Source organism: Pleurotus ostreatus (assembly GCF_014466165.1).
Source record: "Pleurotus ostreatus strain PC9 chromosome Unknown scaffold_4, whole genome shotgun sequence".
Classification (NCBI taxonomy): domain Eukaryota; kingdom Fungi; phylum Basidiomycota; class Agaricomycetes; order Agaricales; family Pleurotaceae; genus Pleurotus; species Pleurotus ostreatus.
Genome location: NW_023503159.1, coordinates 1,764,689 through 1,782,495, shown reverse-complemented (window position 1 = coordinate 1,782,495; position 17,807 = coordinate 1,764,689). Strand labels below are relative to the sequence as shown.

Below are 17,807 nucleotides of genomic sequence, written 5' to 3'. Positions count from 1 at the left end.
CTCAGCGTGTGCACCTTCGCGATATAAATAACCCACGCATGCTGTTCCCCGAGCAGGATGAACCGCACCATTGTACTGACTGGGAGTCAGGAATAGTGGGCCCATGTGTTGTATGTCCGGTTTATCCAATCAATTTGTCTGGACCATAGGCTTCCGAGCCATCAAGCTCACATGGACAAGGTTTCGACGCATTGCGGCGCTTCGACTAGGAATCCAAGAGGTACCCGTGCCCTCCATGCGAGATAACAATATTCACGGTTGCTTCTCCGAAATGAGTATAAAGGCGGCATAGGAGGGTAAATATTAGACACCCTTTGGCGAATTTTCTCACCATGTATTGGTCGAAGTTGCTCGTCCTTGCGCTGGCCCAGTTTGTGCTAGCTTCGCCTCATGCCAGGCGATGGGACGACCTTGCAGTCAAGCATTCGTGGACCGAGATCCCAGAGGGATGGGTGTACCATTCCGCTCCATCTCCGTCGCGTCTATTGGATCTACGCATTGGCATGAAGTCTCATAAGATGGACGACCTGATCACTCAACTATACGAAGTCAGTGATCCCAAACACCCTAAGTATGTTCTGTAGTCCGGCACCCCATCATATTTCTCATAATGCTGTCAGGTATGGTCAATACCTCTCCAAGGAGGAGGTAGATGCCTTGAGTGCCCCTCACCCGGACTCCGTGGAAGCTGTCGAGGCATGGCTGCAACACCACGGCGTCAATCCCGACGAAGCTATCGACCGATCTGGAGGTGGTGACTGGATCACCTTGCGCATCCCCGTGTCAGTTGCTGAAAGAATGCTCGACACTAAGTACGGCGTCTACCATCACCTCAAATCCGAAGACTACATCGTCCGCGCCCTCTCGTACTCCCTTCCCCGTGAATTGCATTCCCACATCAACCTGGTTACGCCAACCACATATTTCGGCACCATACGCGCTATGAAGTCTAACTCGTTCGTGAATCCCGACATCCAGGTTTCCAAGGAGGCATTTGTGGAGGACGTCAACGCCCCCGCCGCTCTTCCGCCTGCTAGTTGCGCGACCACTGTCACACCAGCTTGCTTGAAGGCGTTCTACAATATCACAGGCTTCTCCCCCGTCAACCCGGCCAGTCAGCGTATCGGTATTGCTGGTTATCTTGAAGAGTTTGGAAATCGTGCCGATCTCCAGGTACGCATAGATCCTCCTTTCGCGGATTCATTAGATTAAGAGCCACTCTGGAACAGACCTTCCTTAACCAATTGTTACCTGCCAGCCGAGGCTTCACATACACAACAACACTCATCAACGGTGGCGAGGACGACCAAAACGACCCAGGTGTCGAGGTAAGTCTCTATATCTCTAAGTATGATTGAAAGCATTCTCACCTACTCAATGAAACAAGGCTAATCTTGATATTCAATATGTCGTTGGTATGGCGGCCCCCATCCCAGTGACGTACTACAGCACAGGCGGTCGACCTCCTTTCATTCCCGATTCGACCCAATCCACCAATACCAACGAACCTTATCTTGACTGGGTAAATTTCGTCCTGGCTCAAAGCACCATCCCGACTGTCTTCACAACGTCCTACGGAGAGAACGAGCAAACTGTAAGAATATATTCAGGCCCCTCGAAGGCTGCTGATGATGGCTTCCAAAGATTCCATTGGACTACAGACAATCCGTTTGTGACCTTTTCGCCAAGCTCACCGCACGGGGTTCCACCATTCTCTTTTCCAGTGGTGACTCAGGGTAAGTCTAATTCCTCAATCATGATAAAATCGCCTTGTCGACCGGTTATTAGTGTGGGCGGAGGAGATTGCAGAACCAATGATGGCAGAAACCGTGTCCAATTCCAACCCGCTTTTCCTGCTTCGTGCCCATTCGTAACCGCTGTGAGTTATACTCGATGTACAACCTCCAGTCAAGAAAGATTTTGAACGAACCTCCCGAACAGGTTGGCGGGACGACGGGTTTGACTGAAACCACTATTGGTTTTAGTGGCGGAGGCTTCTCTAACACATTCGCTCGCCCCGCATACCAGGACACCGCTGTTTCGAGGTACCTGCAAATCCTTGGGAACACCAACGCTGGCCTTTTCAAGTACGTTCTCAATCCTGTCCCTCTGCGTTGTCGTTGTGAGGTAATCATCGATGATATAGCACTACTGGCCGCGCTTACCCCGATCTCTCTGCCCAAGCCAACCGCTTCGAAGTCTTCGTAGGTGGACGAGCGATCTCCGTTGGTGGTACCAGTGCCAGTTGCCCTGCAAGTTCAAATACTCCCCTACGTGTGCATATACTAATGCTAGGAAATGTCCAGACTGTCGCGGGCATCGTCGCTTTGATCAACGACGTCAGAATTTCCAACGGGAAAGGTGTTCTGGGTTTCCTCAACCCATTGATCTACTCCGATGGTGTTACTGGGTTCAACGACATTGTGACTGGAAGCAACCCAGGATGTGGAACCAATGGCTTCCCCGCTCGTGCTGGATGGGATCCCGTAAGCTCTTTTTTGACGCTCTTCAGAATTCGGAAGAGTTTGGTTGCTAACATGTACCTAATTGTTCTAGGCGACCGGTTTGGGAACTCCAGATTTCGCGAAGCTTCGTCTTCTCCTTGGATAAAGAGTTTTCCACTGCTGTGCGGCGTTGTTAGGTAGAACTAAGAACAAAACAATGTAAATCATTCTTTGGGAGCAACTGTAAACGGCGTAAACCCGCCCCAGCTCCTAATCATGGCCAGGGGGGCACACGTGATGATTGATAGCCTTTCGTGATGGCGCTGGGCGCCCTTGAACAGTGAACCTTGACACCGCGGCCAGCGCTGGGCAGAGTTACAGCTTTTGGGGCCTCTCTTACACTTCCTCTGCGATTTCTTTCCGATGTTGTATGAAGCGATGCGGCGGCCCCACTTGGACTTGGCTGGTTATCAATCAGATCATAGATGGTAACATTTAGTCTCGAAAACGAAGTTACTGCGGAACACGGCGACCCACCTTGACTCTGGGAGGCTGGCATAACCATTGGCGACGGGCCCGGCTGACTGCTGTGCTTTGCGTAGTTCGGCTTGTCTGTCTGTCCACTCTGCCGCGCTGGAGACTTGATCGTGGCGGCTGACCTCACTCCCTGATACTGGCCAACTGAGCGTCTTCCGCTAATAATACCGCACGGATCCCGGACATTTTTAGCCCTTCAACGCACTTGCTCCGTCAGATATGAGGAGCTGTGATGGTGTCGTGTCTTCATCTTGCGTTCATGTATGATCTTAAGCTCTCTCCTGGAGTTGCACCGAAAGCTTTGCCGAACCGCTTGACTCTTGCTGCCTCCTGGCTCGCAGCTGGTACGATGATCGCGTCGTAATGTGGCCCAAATTGGAAATGCGGCTGGCGTGCGATCGCATCCCGCAGTATAAAGCAGTGGTCCGACCTGATCATAGTGGTTCATCTCCTTTCTTCTTGACTACATAAACCCCACATTTTCTCGCTGGCCGAGCACCTCTATTCTCCCTTCATTCCCACATTGCTATTCATATCGCTTTATAATGCTTTCTACCTTACCTTTGGGCCTTGCTGCTCTCGCAACACTAGTCGTCGCCTCACCATCGCCTAGCACTGAATCTATCCAACATGTCGCGCTGAAGCGACAATCACAGCCGCGTAGAACGCCAGAGGAGTTTGCGTCTTGGGCGAAGTTGCACCGGGATATGCTGAGGACTAAGTATCTTGGAACATCTTCATCACAAAAGCGGGCAGAGGGAACGAATCTGTAAGTGATCTCTTACTCTCAGGTTGCCTCTTGTTCACAGTTGCCCTCTTAGCCTCGTCAACCAAAACCTAGACTCAAGGTTGGTGCAGTACATATATGCGCCTTCAATTCACGAATGAATCACGGCGTAGCTTCTTTGGTTCACTAGCTATCGGTACACCTCCGGTTGCGTTCAACGTGATACTTGACACCGGCTCTTCGTAAGTTTGGATGTCTTACTCGCTTATACTGGCCGCTCACAGGAGTGTACGTCCAGCGATTTATGGCTGGCCGACAACGACTGCATAACGGGGTGCACCGATGTCCCTACACTCGACACCTCGTCGTCATCAACTTTCGTCAACCAATCAGAAACGTTCTCAATTCAGTACGGAAGTGGAAGAGCCCAGGGCTCCCTGGGTCAAGATGTCGTTCAGATGGCCGGCTTTTCGGTCCCTAATCAAGTTTTCGGTACGCAGTTCGTATCTCCTCAATTATATACGCTTACAGCTTTTCGGTGTAGGCGTGTGCGATCGGGTCTCTGCCAATCTACTCAATAGTCCCGTCTCAGGCCTCCTAGGGCTAGGATGGGAGTCGATTGCTTCATCAAAAGCGAAGCCATTTTGGCAAACCCTCGTCTCAAATGGTGCATGGGATCAGCCGGTCATGGCATTCCAGCTGACCAGGTACATTTGGTTGGATTTTGCCTCCACCGACTCCGATCTTATTCGTTTGCGCTAGATTCATCAACGATACCTCCGCCGATGTGCTTGCTCCTGGTGGCACGTTCACTATGGGAGCCGTGAACTCTAGCCTGTATACCGGTGATATTGACTACGTCAACATTCCTTCGGGGAAGGAGTCGTATTGGTTGATACCTCTCGAGAGTGAGTTCAAGCATATTTCACCGTGAATTTCGTCCCTATCGCTGAGCGTGATATGTAGCTTTGACTGTCCAGGGCAATACCGTTTCTATTCCTACGGGGGATAGCTCATATGCCGCTATTGATACTGGGACAACCCTTGTCGGAGGGACAAGCGACGCCATTGCCAACATCTTCGCTCAAATACCTGATTCATCGCCAGCGACGGGTAACCTCGATGGCTATTGGACCTATCGTGAGTCTTTTCCGTCTTGACGTTTTGCACGCCTAACCCATTGTGTTCGTCTTCAGCCTGCGACACTTCCGTAAATGTCACGATGAATTTTGGCGGTCGGACGTGGGCCATCAGCCCAGCTGACTTCATCCTGCAACGCTCAGTAGACGGTGAACGTTGCGTCGGTGCATTCTTCGAGATTGGCACGACCACTGGGACAAGCTCGCTAAGTTGGATAGTTGGGGACACGTTCCTAGTAAGTTTACATACATATATCTCTTTCGAGTCATCTCATTGCTTCCAGAAAAATGTTTATTCTGTCTTCCGCTACGACCCGCCGTCGGTTGGGTTTGCTGAGCTATCGGCGGCGGCGCTAGCACAGAACGGTGTCAACGGTCTCGTCCCGGATCCAACAATTGGCTCAGTGGCCGCGACAGTTTCCGCTACTGGCGGTCTCAGAAGTGAACGCAATGGATCTGGGAGGGTGGCGGTTTCGTGGTGGACCAGTCTAGCGGCTACGGCAGGCCTTATAATGGCTTGGTAGTGCAGTATAAAGTAGTAAAAAACTTAACACTCGGCTAAATCTCACAAACTATACAAACTTAATTTCCTCCTCGATATTCAAATTGAGGATGAGATCTCGTGAACGAGCGAACCTCCGCTGCCCTCCTGGTCACCCTTAGCACAACTCAGGGGCTTCCAAGGTTCCTGCATTCCGTTCAAGAAGTGTATCAGGCAAGACGCAGACGTGCTAGGAACTGTAGATAGCCGTTACATTGAGCGGGACTGTCAAATAGAACTGCCATACAACTTTATGCAATACTCAATAACCAAGTTGTACGTAAAGCAACGGATCCATAACAAATTCGACACATATTCTAACGTTGTTGCACGGCCGTTGGTAATAAGATCTAGTACATGTGGAAATGGGCAAGCAGGTTGGCTCAAGTTTGGTGTCGGATTTGGCGCGTCAACGCCATATCCACTGGACGAATGGTGCACCGTTTGGCGTGGGCAGCGCACCGAACCGTGTCTTGAAACAGACTGACAAGATGTTCTTCGGCGGCTTCCTGGAGCGCCTGTAGAGCGGTCGATTGGAAACGGAGGTCCAGCTGCATTTGAATAAGGTGAATGAGCAACTTGATACACTAGAATGAATCTTATTTTTTTAACTTACTTTGAACTCTTGTGCTATCTCTCGCACCAGGCGCTGGAAGGTCATCCGGGGAATACAAAAGTCGGTGGAACTCTGTAGTTTACGGACCTCCTTCAAAACGAGCGTGCCGCGTCGTTTCGACGGTTTGGACGTGGTGGCAATAGCGACGTGAGCAGGGGTTACTGGGAATTTCCTAGGGGTTTTGATCCCTATTTGATGCATTCTGAGCACAGGAGTGGATGTAGGCGTTTTTTTTCCTTGCTGGTATTGCTTCGATGGGTTCGGAGTAGCTGGCTGTTGATCTTGAGTTTATGTGTCAAGAAGTCAATTTTGATGTTGGATGTTATAAACGAAGACTTTACCATGTGCAGCCTTGGAGTATGACTGTCGTGCTTGGGCCTTTGTTCGTGCCATAGTATTAAGTGCTCGTGTATGGTGGAATGCGACGAAGTTCGAGGAAGCAGAGCCAGTGACATCCAACTCCTGTCACGTCCCCTGAACGAACACCCTAGGACCCTAAGTACGCCTCTATATGGAAGTCGATCATTTACTTCTCAATTTATATAGATGTTTTATTACGTTTCTTTCCTTCGGCCTCCCCCTTCGATAGCACCCCTCACAACCCCCGTATCCTTCACACCTCAAGTTGCCAACGATCTCAGGACAGAGCTCTGCCCGGATGAACACGATCTATTTTACTCATGGATCCACGAAGCGGATTACAAAACCCTCCTATGCGCCGATATATTAAGCACGAGGGCAAGCCCTAGCACTTCCGTCCCAGGAAAGCCAACAAAACTCACTACCTGGCGTCCGGCGAACTTATACAAGGAGATTAAGATCCCCCCGCCTCCGGGGGTGCAAGACGGCTCGACATGGTGCCTGGCCATTACCGTGAATGGTCAACACAGGGGTCATAGCTCTGCGATGATAGACTTATGGCATGCCAGCGGACCCGACAGGGAGACCCTCGGAAAGACGCCGTTCCCGGTCGTCTCGATGCCCATCCTGTTCTCTGCTAGAGGGGGGCGAACGGGACTCACGAAACACGAGAAAATCGAGAGGATCTACCGGTTTTCGTCCCCCGGACGATCTATCGATGCCACACCTCCACGCACGGTGAGGATCGTAGAGCAGACATCGTTCGATCTCGATAAGGTACCTTTTCGGTCTAGTATCCTCCAAACAAAATAATTGAACTAATTTGACGACGAACAGAAAATATGGGACAGCGGAATCGGGCTCAGCGCGTGGATATTGGGTGTGATGAACTCGATCCCGGAGTCTGGGCATCCTTCTTTAGCACACGAAGTTATGGAAACAGTACTGTCTACAACAGCGACAGTAATAGAACTCGGTTTGTCGATCTGTTGGAATGTGTGTGGCCAAGTGCCTGAGCTCGCGTTCATAGGCACGGGCACGGGCATCGTTTCGTTGGTCATCGCAGCATCTCGATCAACGGCCATATCTGAAGACGAAGACAAAGCCAAAATATACGCTACCGATCTCCGTGCGTTAGTTATTTCCGAAGCAGGTGCAACGCGGCTGTGGGCTCATGATAACGATTAGCTTCTGCCCTACCACTGCTGGAGCATAATATCGAAATAAATACGCCTTCGTGTTTCCCGCGTCGACCACCAATACCTCTCGCGCTTGACTGGGATGAAGAGCTTCCGGACGTAATTCAAAAGACAGATGGGGCAGAGCTAATTGTGTCAGTCACCAAATGCCCTCACGAATTTATGGCGCATTCTTACGCATTTGACAGAATGGCGGATGTAACTTACAATACCGCGTCATTCCAGGCGTTGGTCAAAACACTAGAGAGGCTTGTGAAGCTCTCAGTGCGTTCGGGGAAGCAGCCTTTACTCTTGCTTGGATACAAAGAACGCGACGAGGCGGAGCGTACGTTGTGGGACATGGTCAAGGAGATTGGTATCGATTTCCGGAAAGTTGGGGAACGAGAAGGTGCAAGCGGGTTTCCTGTCGAGATCTGGATGGCGCGCCCTGAACAACTTGGCGTACCGTGTTAGGCGCACAGCAGTAACGCCCCTTGAGGAGAGAGTTATGGTTGATTAGATACACTATGTAATTTCGACACAATAAGCCAAACTATGTATCTCTATGATGCATCCGCGTCATCCTCCATGTCCTCGATATTTTCTCTCAGGTTGGACCAGAAATCTGGACCGTAAACGTAATAGAAAATACCAAAAGCTGCGCCTCCAAGATGCGCCCAATGATCAAGAACCCTGCATCAGATGAACGTTAGCGTTACACCAAGATGACAGAGGCGGCGAAGCGTACCTCCATCCCCTTGCTGCTCCAATGATATCTATCATTAGCATACCACCTACTCCCCATTGTATGGGTATTGGAAATGTGGGCGGTATGAAGAGGGCTATCTCAGTTTCGGGGAAAGCGAGGGCTGTGAGCGTTACACAAGCATAAATGGCTCCTGATGCACCCAGAGAGGGAAGAATTTCGCCAGCTGATGCCTTGGCCGCAGTTGATGCCACCGCCGTCGAAGCTATACGCGGAAACTGTTAGATGTATGATTGGTCTAAATGCAGTACCTTACCTGCGCCAGCAGCGGTGGCGGTGGTCGCAGTGGCGGCTTTCGATGTCGACAGTGCTTGAGCGATGATTCGTGGGTACCGCCATTTCGTGGAGATGATGTGTGATACCAAGCCGGCGAAGAGGCCCGCTACCAGCTGGTTTACATGGGGGGGCACTTGAATAGGGAGGTTGTTCACATACCAGATGTATAAAAGGCGAGGAAATGCCATTTCGGCGTTGCTTCTAGTTGGTCGGGCTGGTGTTTGGCCTGTTCCTTGCTGAAGTAATGAACGGCGGCAGCACCTATATCGAGATGAGATATCAAAATGCAAAGGCTGAGGATTCGCTACATACCGAAGCTTTCTAAGGCCAGACAGTTGAAGAGTAGATGAGGTAAAGAGCGGTGACTACAGACGGGTCGTAAATCAGCGATTGCCAGCTATGTGACTGGTATTTGTTACCTGAACATGCTTGTCAAAAGCGTGTAAGACATGCCTGAGAGGGGGTGATGCATGAAGCGTAGGTTCATAAAGGGTTGGAAACGCCTGAATTTCCAAGCGGCGTATACGGCGGCATTCAGCAGACATATCTTCCAACATATCCGTTTTCCCTCGTTGTTATCGAGGTATGTCTGGGCGACCGTAACGTGTATTTTGGTGATGTAGACTTGGAGGAGGAGGGGGATACTCTGGTACACTTCTTTCATGCGCTCTAGCCCGGATTGTAATTCCTTTGTCGAATGAGGGGACGCGTCTGGAGACGATTCTGGATGCTTACCTGCCCGAGCTGTACATATTGGGCCTTGACTAAGTCGGCATTCCCTAGCGTAGCAGATCTCCAGCCGGAAGACAATCGCTTTACCCAGTATTCAGTTTCGACGTCGGTGTTAGCAGCGGCCATTATGAAGCCAAACGTAGAGACTCCGAGAAAAAACTAGTGGTATGCTCATTAGCTTTGACACAACGAAGACAAGCGACCATACTTGCCATGATTTGACTTCTGCAGCGAGGTTTGACATTGAAGTCGCTGAACGATTTGTATGCGCTGTTTCGGATGACTGTATCTCGGAATGAAGGGATTTCGGGGTTGATTGGTTTCGGCGGTGACGGCGGTGGTCGGGTAGGAACTTTATCGGACAAGAAGCGGCGAGGTGAGCGCGAAGGAGCCCCAAGTGCCCATGATGGGAGCCTGACAGACGGCCGGGTGCAGCATCTTGTGAAGGCGGGGACTCGGAGCATTGCAAGAATTGGCTTGACAGCCGCTTTGGGAACCGACGCGCGAGCTCTAACCCTAACCTCGGATTTGGGTTTCCGTCTCTCTCTCTGATTCCCCCTCACGCTCGCTTCAACACCAATGGCATCTTCGCGCTCGACGTCCACGGCGCTCTGGGCTCACTTACTCAGGAAGGATACCCCCTCAAGCACTCCTGGTACCTCATCGGATCCGTTAAATCCTCCCATCGTCCCACTGGACCGGGCAGGCACCTCCATGCGAATGCTGCTCCATGATACTCAGGCTAATTTCGAGAAGTTCTCTGGGCGAATAGATCTAATGACAAACTGTATTGAATCGACCAAGCGAGAAATTGTGACCGTGAAGAGTCTCTTCGAGGAACAGAACGAGAAACTCAGCATGGAAATCATCGACCTCGGTAATGTTCCATATATGCTCTGTTAAGACCCACATATTCATCGGAAATTCTTATATGCAGTGAACAGGTCTCAGCGCGAAGTGCAGAAAACGGTAGCATCTCCAGCACAAGCCAACGAACTTGAGACGCTGCGAAAGGAACTTTCTTCAACTGACCTCAGAATACAAGGCCTGGACCATCGCCTGGATGCTATACATTTAGTAGGTGGTAGTTCCACGTCCTGAACTATTTCAGTTTTATGCTCAAGGATCTGTCAGCTCTATCAATCTCATAGCCAAGGTCTTCAAGCTATACAAAACCAACAAAATGCTCTCCTCTCTGCCTTGCTTCCATTGCTGCCTCTGCTTCAAGCGCTTCCAATACACATTGACTCTGCTAAAGATCAAATCTCTGCTACCGTTCGATCCTATGTGAACATAACGCCTCTTCCTCACGCAAACTCCGACTTGCCCTCTGCATCTCCCAGGCGCTCCTTCGAGGAAGGAACCTCAACAGCATCCTCAACAGCAAATCGTCTATCGGTTTCTCCCGCTCCTCTGATTGGAAGGAAACGATCCCGGTGTGGAAGTCCTAGGGCCAATCTCGGGCTGGTCGGCAACACAAGGACGGCTATGGTCCAGGACGCGAAAAGACCACGGGTAGAAATAGGCCCTATCGCGAGCGACCAATTGGATCTCCTTGGAACAACCAACCCTAGTGCTCAAGACAGCGGCGAGAATAGCTCTCGCGGGAGTCTCACGGACACAGCCTTATCACGGACCTCTGATGTTCGCATCGTTCCTGAAGGCGACTCCCAGCACGCTCCAGCTAACCCTTCTTTGTCTACTTCCAGCTCTATGCCGAAGATACAGCCTAAAATAACTTCAACCTTTGTTTCCCGGAAGCCTCTCCCACCCTCTACTGACTCGTGCCTTCCCACTGCCACCAAAAAAACCATACTGACTCCGGCTCCACCGTCGAATGCTCTGGTTGATTCGCTTGCACCGGCACCGACTAAGACGAAGTGGCCCTCCCCTGGATGCCGTACGGCTGCTGGAAGTAGGCCGCAGCTTTCTGGGGCTTCCAAGGAAAATAACCACCCTGGACTCAAGCCAAATCTACCGCAGGAAACAAGTGCGACTCGAGGCAAAAGGCTCGTCTCCAAACCAGAATCCGCGACAAAATCTGGACGTCTGCCTACCAACTTGCACCTCAGCCCTATGGCATCGTTTGTAACGCCGGTCCGACCCCGACCGCTGAACATTGTCTCAACGCAGGTGCTTTCGAGGGATGGTACTCCTAGATTGCGCCCTCGACCACCACCACCTCCCCCTCCCCCAGTTCAGAAACCCATGACGAGGAGCACGACTATGATGATGTCGACGTTCACAGCCCCGCATCGGTCTACATCTACGATCCAATCAGGAACCTTTTCTACGGCGACGAACGCTAACTCTGGAATGGCACCCAGTATGCGAGAGAGGCAACGGTCATTCGTAAGTGAGCAATGCCCTTAACGTTCATGCTACTCACTTTGCGGTAGGTAAGAGATGGAAAGAGGTTCATCCCCATCGATGATGATGATGATGACGACGACGACGACGATTATATAGAATGATTTCGCTCGGCAGACGACAGACTCACTTCGTATGTTTACTAATAGCTGTTTTACTAAATGGAAAACCTTGTATTGTACGAGATGCAATCTATACGACTACCCTGAAACAAAGTGAGTTCAACGGGTCTTCACGCCCGTCCATACCGCATAAGGGCCCTTCAAGAAGCCCTCTATCCGTCGTATGACCCAAGAATCCACGGCTAACCACAATGTCAGAAAATCGCGAACGACGTCTTCGGCTCTGAGTTCCACGATAACCAGAACAATCGTCTGTTCAGGGACAGTCAGAGTATCAATTGCACTGATGAGAGCCGGCAATAGCGAGGGGTTGTATATGCAATCGACGATGAGAAGCAGGTCTACAGGTTCCGGAGAGACTGCAGAGGTGTACTTCGTGCGGAGAGTGGGGCTCGTTAGGGCATGGAGGTCGAGCCAGTCAAGGGTCTGTACGGTTATATTGGAAGTATACTGGTGGACGGTGGTTTTGATGCTGGGAGGAAGGTTTGCGTGTATGTGGTCGATGTTATTGTTCAATATGTTCTTTCGGATAAGGGGGACGAGAGCTTCGATATCAGTTACTGTGTAACGCTTTACGAACGGTGAAAGCAGGATGGAGAGTAGACCTGTGCCTGCTCTGTGTCGAACACAAATACAAGTGCGAAGAAACTAAGCAATGGCAGCGCATATGCAGTTTATCGGTGAATGATTTACCCAAGCTCCAGAACATGGGATGATTTGAGACGTTCAGCATCTAGCAGATTAGGCCGATCGCCCGCGTTACCAAAATACAACTGTTGTAGGATGATCTGCGCAAAATCGACGCTTCAGCAATACATTTAGTCCCTTATCATAGCGACAAACGTTTTGGGTTTTACCTTGCCTTCCACAAAACGCTGCCGGTATCCCCTTTCCTGCTACGCAAAGCGGTTTTGTCCTGCCATAGCTCAACCTCCAGTGAGATGTCCGATCGAATGGTGTTCTTGGAAGTGGCCTTTTTGTGGTGCTTCCTCGTGGCCTCCTTGGTGCTACCACTAGTGGTGCCTGATTTAGATAGCGGTGCTGTTAGCTCGATCTTGACGATTAGGGTATCTGTTTTGGAGTCGACGTGACCGAGGCCACGAAAGCCAGTGTCTGGCGTGCTTGACGAAGACGCCTGAAGGTTCGAGTAGAGCAAGAAGACCTACGATGAGACGAAGTGAGTCGCAGGTTCGACGATACGATGGTATCTCGCGGAAGGAAATTTGGCGCGGTGATCCGATAGTTAAGATAAATAGGATACTCGCCTCTTCATCAGCATCGAATACTTGCTCTGCGACTCCTGCGGGAGCACCAGGACTAACTTCCTCTGTCATACGTGGAGGAAAAAGTAGATCCACCCAGTCCCGCATTCCTCGTAGCCGATTTGAACGACTGACCTCCTCATTACTAGTGAGGCGCTCTACCAACTGAGCCAACGAGGAGTTATTTACAGGTCAATCTGGGCCGATGAGAGCAGATGCTTCTCCGAAGATCTTCCTATCTTGTGATCAGCACACTATGCTTCCAAAACTGTCCTATGTTTTCAAGTCCTCGTTGGCTCAGTTGGTAGAGCGCCTCACTAGTAATGAGGAGGTCAGTCGTTCAAATCGGCTACGAGGAACGCGGGATTGGCAAATTTTTTGTGTTACTGGACTCTGGTTAGAATTTTCAATCTGGGTACCCAGACTTTGACCTTAGAGTAGGTGACAGGCGCCCTTGCCCTAGGATACAAGCTCCCCTTCGCCAATAAACAATATATTCAGTGCTTGATGGTGGTCAACGCAAGTTTTTTAACGTTCGCAAAATTGACTAAGATGATACATACATGCAATACAATCAAGATACATAGTGCTATAGTGCCTTTAAAGATTCTGCAGTTTGTATATCCCACTCTTCGATCTCCGCCTGGGGTATACTCGCACAAGCAGCATTTATCTGCACCGCAGCCCCGTTAGCAAGCTGAAGCAGTAGCACTGTATCGCTTACTCGAGCAACTTTGTCAAGTAGCATTGCCGCTTGTTCACTCTCACTCTCCTGCACGGCCCTATTCTCTTCGAGCTCGGCTTGAAGTCGTTTGTTTCTCTCTGCTTCCTGCGGGCACGGTCGGTAGGCGCAAGGCAAAATCAAAGGAAACGTACCTCTGCAACCAGTTCCCGGATCCTCTGCGCCTCGCTCTGGAGAATGGGTACAGAGCGGGCACTCACAGCGTTATGCGGGTCAAGGTCTTCTCTCCAAATATCGTTACGCGTCTCATTTTGGCGGCTTCGTTCCTTGGCGTCGGTGACAATGGCGTGTAGGATGTCGATGTTTTTCTGGACTCCGTACTTCGCGAAGAGCTCCTCCAAATCTGCCTGCGTGGACACAGTCAGTTGACATCGGGGTGTGGGCGTGAAAGGCAATGACTGACATGCATCTGGGACTCCATATGCCCCGATATGGCGTTAAACACTGCTGAAGGGCCATTCTTCTCCTCCTCGACGTAGAGGGGGAAACATTCTGTGAAGGCCTCGAATCTGTTTCGATGAAGGTTGAGTCAAGCGACGCGAAAGGCGAGTGTAATGGAGTACACACGTCCACTTGTGTGTTGAACGTTGGATGGCGAGTTGAAGGGCTGAGTTGAAATGCGTCCAACGGCGGGATCCTGTCGGTACGTGCATCGCTCCCGCCAAGGGTCGAATTCGGCAACGCGACCGTGACGCGTGACGTAGCCATGACCGTGAGTCACTTATCCCGCTTATGGCCACACCTTGATCACAGTGCCCGACGTGTCTCTCCACCCCCCTCGTCGTTGTATGTGGTGCAGTTCTGACATTTTCGCAACCTGACATTCCATTTCAGAATGCCTGCGGACGACACACCTCGCAACGACGATAATGGCACCGTAAACGGACGAGAGCGGCAACGGGGCTCGGTCCCTTCATTCCTATTCATCAGCTTCGTCCTCTTCATGCTCACGAACCACAGCGGCGACGAGTTTCTAGCTAGGCATCAGTATCAGGATGCTCTTCGTTCTCTGTCATACCAACTCTCCAACTTCACTGCGTGGAGGAACGGCACGGAGTCCGACTTCTCTCTCGTACGTCCGGCCATATACTTCACGTTTCTATGGCTAATTTCAGCAGCCTGATGTCGATGTAACCGCCCAACCTCTTGTAGATTTCTTCCTTCATCATGGCCATCTGCAGGATCCAAACCGGGCCTCTTACCATCCAAACATCACGGGCTTTCTCCGAGGAGAAGGATCAGCCTATAATATTACTCTACTCAGTCTAGCCGGGGAAACGGTACCTTGGAAGCCATTGGCCGTCGAATACACTTCTGAACTGAACATCACCGAAGCTTCGGAGAGAGCGGGCTCTTGGAACTGGACTGCATCGGAGAAGGTGGCATTGAGCCTCGTCGAGAAGCCGACTGTAGATCCTCAAACGGGTCAGAGATTGAGCGACGATGTGGCCCTCGCACACGTACGTACCATACCCTCCCTGACATAGAGCCTGACAGCCAAAATACCTGTAGGGGAGGATCGAATTCACCGACATCAACACGTCGGATGAGCTAAGGCTGGAGTTCGAAGCAATCCACTTCATTACCAATGGCTCCTTTTACGGCTTCGCGTTACCTAACGGGTAAGTCACGCCAGACTTGAAGCTACCACCCAAGGATCATAATCTTCCCTGGCCAGACGGCAGATCGACATTCGTTTGTTGCCATCGCTTGTCCCAGAGCCACACAAGAATGCTACGGCAGACATGATCAAGCCTGAGATTGAGGCTCGCATCAAGAAACTACAACAGCTCATCGACGACGGAAACATTGTAGTTGACCCGGACGCCCCAAATCCTGGTTAGCTTCCATGTCCTTGTCTCCGAGCACCCATACTGATATCCAATAGACGAAGGTATCAAGACAAATTGCTCATTTACATTCCAAGCCCATCTTGTACCCTCAAAGGTTCCTCAATATCTTATGACAGAGTTAGAGGAAGAAATACAGAAACCTACAGGAGCGTCCACTGTTGAACCGCCTAGGATTGCTGTCGATGCCCTATTTCTCTCTAAGGACTGTGGGATACTCTACGAGATTCATGAAGCAGAGGGACTAAGGTTTGCTATTTTCTGGGTCCTGCTGACGAAGTCGCTCAACCGTTTTTAGGTCACGCACCTTCTTCCGCAAGGTCACCACCTGTGAGTTTTGACGCTTGTCGCGCCCTTCACTATTGTATTCAACATTTTCCAGACGCTGCGACAGCAGGGATCGTATATCTTATTCTCCTCTTCCTCCTCATACGGCAAATGGAGATTAGCCGCACTCCGTCAGGAATTGCGAGGGTTTCGCGGTGGACTCTACTCTTTCAAGCTACTATGGATTCTCTATCCTTCGCTGGGCACATTACATTCGCCATCTTATTCGACGGCCGAGCGTCGCTTAGTTTGGTTGCACCCGCATTCTTGGCTTGCACATTGTTCATTCACGAAGCTGTGAGTGATCTCGTCTTTATCATCGTCGTCCTGGCTGACATAAATGCAAAGCAATTTGCGATCCTGGTATATCAAGTTCAGCTTCCGGAGGACTCTGTCCCTACAGTCCAACCCACGCCTAATGTCAATCCATCCGCCGTTATTAACCCACCTACCGAAGCGGCGCCAACGGCGATCGTCCCTACGCCCCCCGTTGTTGGGCCGCAGCCGCAGCCAGCCACCGCTACCAACACCGCTGCCACTGAAACACCTGGTTTATTGCTATTCTGGCGGTTCATCACCAGTGATCCGCAGATCAAAGTTTGTACGTGCTCAAGCCTGATCATTTAGAAACTGACTCACGCGTCATTACCATCATTATCAAGGGTTTGCCTTGTTCCTATTTGTTATCGTTCTCGTGAGGGTCATATTGTCGCCTGTGATGGGGGTTTTATATGTTGCCTTCTCGTACTCGTCGATATGGATGCCGCAGATCATCAGATCCGCCCGTCGAGGTAGAGGTAGTGGGTTAAGCAAGGAATATTTGCTGGGAACCTCAGCGTGTAGGGTGTATCTAATGCTCTGTACGTTCTCCACCCTTATCAACCGCGCGGTATGGTCTGACGGTCTCGACCGGTAGACTTCCTTGTGTGCCCAAAGAACGTTCTTGAAGTCCAGCCTCGACGTGAGATTTATGTAACTCATCACTGACGTACCTGCTAATCATACTGTCTGTTAGAATGGACTTGGCTTCTTGCGATGTTTGTGTTCGCGCAAGTAGGAGTAGTACTGCTTCAGGATCGGTTTGGCCCAGATTTCTTCCTCCCTGCACGGGTATGTATTTGTCTCCCTCTCTGCTATATCATCATGCACCGATCGCCGTCCGTTGTTTCCAGTTCAAACAGGTCAACGTGTATGACTACCATCCTGTATTGCCTCTCCCTGATGCGGAGGCTCCGGAGCAGTCTCTCGGCGACTGCGCCATCTGCATGGATGCTATCCTCATTGATTCGTCGTTGAGGCGAAGGTCGGAGGACAAACTTGAGCGCCAGATGTCCTCCAGCAAGTCCAACGTGAAGGCTAGGACGTCGGGCTTTTTCAGCGCGATGCAGAAGCGAATGGTTGGTGGTGGGGCGACAGCGAGGAAGAGCTACAGTTTGGCACCGTGTCACCATTTGTTTGTGAGTAAAATCTTGACTCTTGTATTTGTGTGTGGCATCCTAAATCATGGTTATTCAAAGCACACGGAGTGTTTGGAGAAGGTAAGCAGGCTATCTTAGAACTATTGATAAATGCGATGCTCATCCGGTAACTTCGCAATAGTGGCTTGCCATCAAAGTAAGTTGAATCCCTGACGGTAACATGAGTACTGACTTGTCCATAGAACATATGTCCACAGTGTCGAAGACCTCTGCCGCCGCTATGATTGTTTTCTGTATTGGTATCTCACAGTCGTCTGTTGGACATTTCATTCTATGTTAGAATACCTCATCCTCTGTAATGTTACGTAGACCACTAATTGGGTACGTTATGGTGAAACCG

At 50.7% G+C, this 17,807-nt stretch overlaps 9 protein-coding genes and 2 non-coding genes across 11 annotated transcripts; 6 read left to right on the top strand and 5 right to left on the bottom strand.

Moving 5' to 3' along the window:
- Window positions 1-332: 332 nt before the first annotated feature.
- Window positions 333-2,610, top strand: PC9H_006402 (uncharacterized protein; the record flags this gene model as incomplete). The annotated part of the gene is made up of 10 exons (XM_036775950.1): window positions 333-571; window positions 621-1,173; window positions 1,230-1,328; window positions 1,388-1,594; window positions 1,645-1,736; window positions 1,789-1,879; window positions 1,942-2,087; window positions 2,147-2,244; window positions 2,296-2,486; window positions 2,557-2,610. 10 exons carry the CDS (start codon window positions 333-335, stop codon window positions 2,608-2,610), a joined length of 1,770 nt encoding a protein of 589 aa, XP_036631969.1.
- A 916-nt stretch (window positions 2,611-3,526) lies between these two features.
- Window positions 3,527-5,371, top strand: PC9H_006401 (uncharacterized protein; the record flags this gene model as incomplete). Its single annotated transcript, XM_036775949.1, has 9 exons — window positions 3,527-3,750; window positions 3,803-3,829; window positions 3,882-3,950; window positions 4,007-4,200; window positions 4,253-4,415; window positions 4,471-4,616; window positions 4,675-4,848; window positions 4,905-5,083; window positions 5,132-5,371. The coding sequence occupies 9 exons, from the start codon at window positions 3,527-3,529 to the stop codon at window positions 5,369-5,371; spliced, it is 1,416 nt and encodes a 471-aa protein (XP_036631968.1).
- Window positions 5,372-5,771: 400 nt separating this feature from the next.
- Window positions 5,772-6,205, bottom strand: PC9H_006400 (uncharacterized protein; the record flags this gene model as incomplete). The annotated part of the gene is made up of 2 exons (XM_036775948.1): window positions 5,772-5,939; window positions 6,005-6,205. 2 exons carry the CDS (start codon window positions 6,203-6,205, stop codon window positions 5,772-5,774), a joined length of 369 nt encoding a protein of 122 aa, XP_036631967.1.
- Window positions 6,206-6,550: 345 nt separating this feature from the next.
- PC9H_006399 (uncharacterized protein) lies at window positions 6,551-8,016 on the top strand (the record flags this gene model as incomplete). Its single annotated transcript, XM_036775947.1, has 4 exons — window positions 6,551-7,141; window positions 7,202-7,493; window positions 7,553-7,697; window positions 7,752-8,016. 4 exons carry the CDS (start codon window positions 6,551-6,553, stop codon window positions 8,014-8,016), a joined length of 1,293 nt encoding a protein of 430 aa, XP_036631966.1.
- Window positions 8,017-8,105: 89 nt separating this feature from the next.
- Window positions 8,106-9,780, bottom strand: PC9H_006398 (uncharacterized protein; the record flags this gene model as incomplete). The annotated part of the gene is made up of 8 exons (XM_036775946.1): window positions 8,106-8,235; window positions 8,291-8,513; window positions 8,565-8,690; window positions 8,744-8,845; window positions 8,897-8,949; window positions 9,004-9,272; window positions 9,320-9,475; window positions 9,529-9,780. The coding sequence occupies 8 exons, from the start codon at window positions 9,778-9,780 to the stop codon at window positions 8,106-8,108; spliced, it is 1,311 nt and encodes a 436-aa protein (XP_036631965.1).
- Window positions 9,781-9,895: 115 nt separating this feature from the next.
- On the top strand, window positions 9,896-11,790 carry PC9H_006397 (uncharacterized protein; the record flags this gene model as incomplete). The annotated part of the gene is made up of 4 exons (XM_036775945.1): window positions 9,896-10,193; window positions 10,254-10,393; window positions 10,451-11,668; window positions 11,716-11,790. 4 exons carry the CDS (start codon window positions 9,896-9,898, stop codon window positions 11,788-11,790), a joined length of 1,731 nt encoding a protein of 576 aa, XP_036631964.1.
- Window positions 11,791-11,907: 117 nt separating this feature from the next.
- On the bottom strand, window positions 11,908-13,142 carry PC9H_006396 (uncharacterized protein; the record flags this gene model as incomplete). Its single annotated transcript, XM_036775944.1, has 4 exons — window positions 11,908-12,424; window positions 12,502-12,612; window positions 12,666-12,970; window positions 13,131-13,142. The coding sequence occupies 4 exons, from the start codon at window positions 13,140-13,142 to the stop codon at window positions 11,908-11,910; spliced, it is 945 nt and encodes a 314-aa protein (XP_036631963.1).
- Window positions 13,143-13,177: 35 nt separating this feature from the next.
- On the bottom strand, window positions 13,178-13,250 carry PC9H_006395. Its single transcript has one exon. It is a non-coding gene; the product is annotated as a tRNA-Thr (tRNA).
- A 106-nt stretch (window positions 13,251-13,356) lies between these two features.
- On the top strand, window positions 13,357-13,429 carry PC9H_006394. Its single transcript has one exon. It is a non-coding gene; the product is annotated as a tRNA-Thr (tRNA).
- Window positions 13,430-13,659: 230 nt separating this feature from the next.
- Window positions 13,660-14,465, bottom strand: PC9H_006393 (uncharacterized protein; the record flags this gene model as incomplete). Its single annotated transcript, XM_036775943.1, has 5 exons — window positions 13,660-13,743; window positions 13,795-13,899; window positions 13,947-14,159; window positions 14,216-14,321; window positions 14,380-14,465. The coding sequence occupies 5 exons, from the start codon at window positions 14,463-14,465 to the stop codon at window positions 13,660-13,662; spliced, it is 594 nt and encodes a 197-aa protein (XP_036631962.1).
- A 182-nt stretch (window positions 14,466-14,647) lies between these two features.
- Window positions 14,648-17,691, top strand: PC9H_006392 (uncharacterized protein; the record flags this gene model as incomplete). Its single annotated transcript, XM_036775942.1, has 15 exons — window positions 14,648-14,884; window positions 14,931-15,272; window positions 15,325-15,434; window positions 15,491-15,651; window positions 15,701-15,911; window positions 15,961-15,992; window positions 16,045-16,286; window positions 16,338-16,590; window positions 16,652-16,849; window positions 16,906-16,950; window positions 17,005-17,099; window positions 17,162-17,446; window positions 17,507-17,527; window positions 17,589-17,603; window positions 17,650-17,691. 15 exons carry the CDS (start codon window positions 14,648-14,650, stop codon window positions 17,689-17,691), a joined length of 2,289 nt encoding a protein of 762 aa, XP_036631961.1.
- Between the last annotated feature and the right edge of the window lie 116 nt (window positions 17,692-17,807).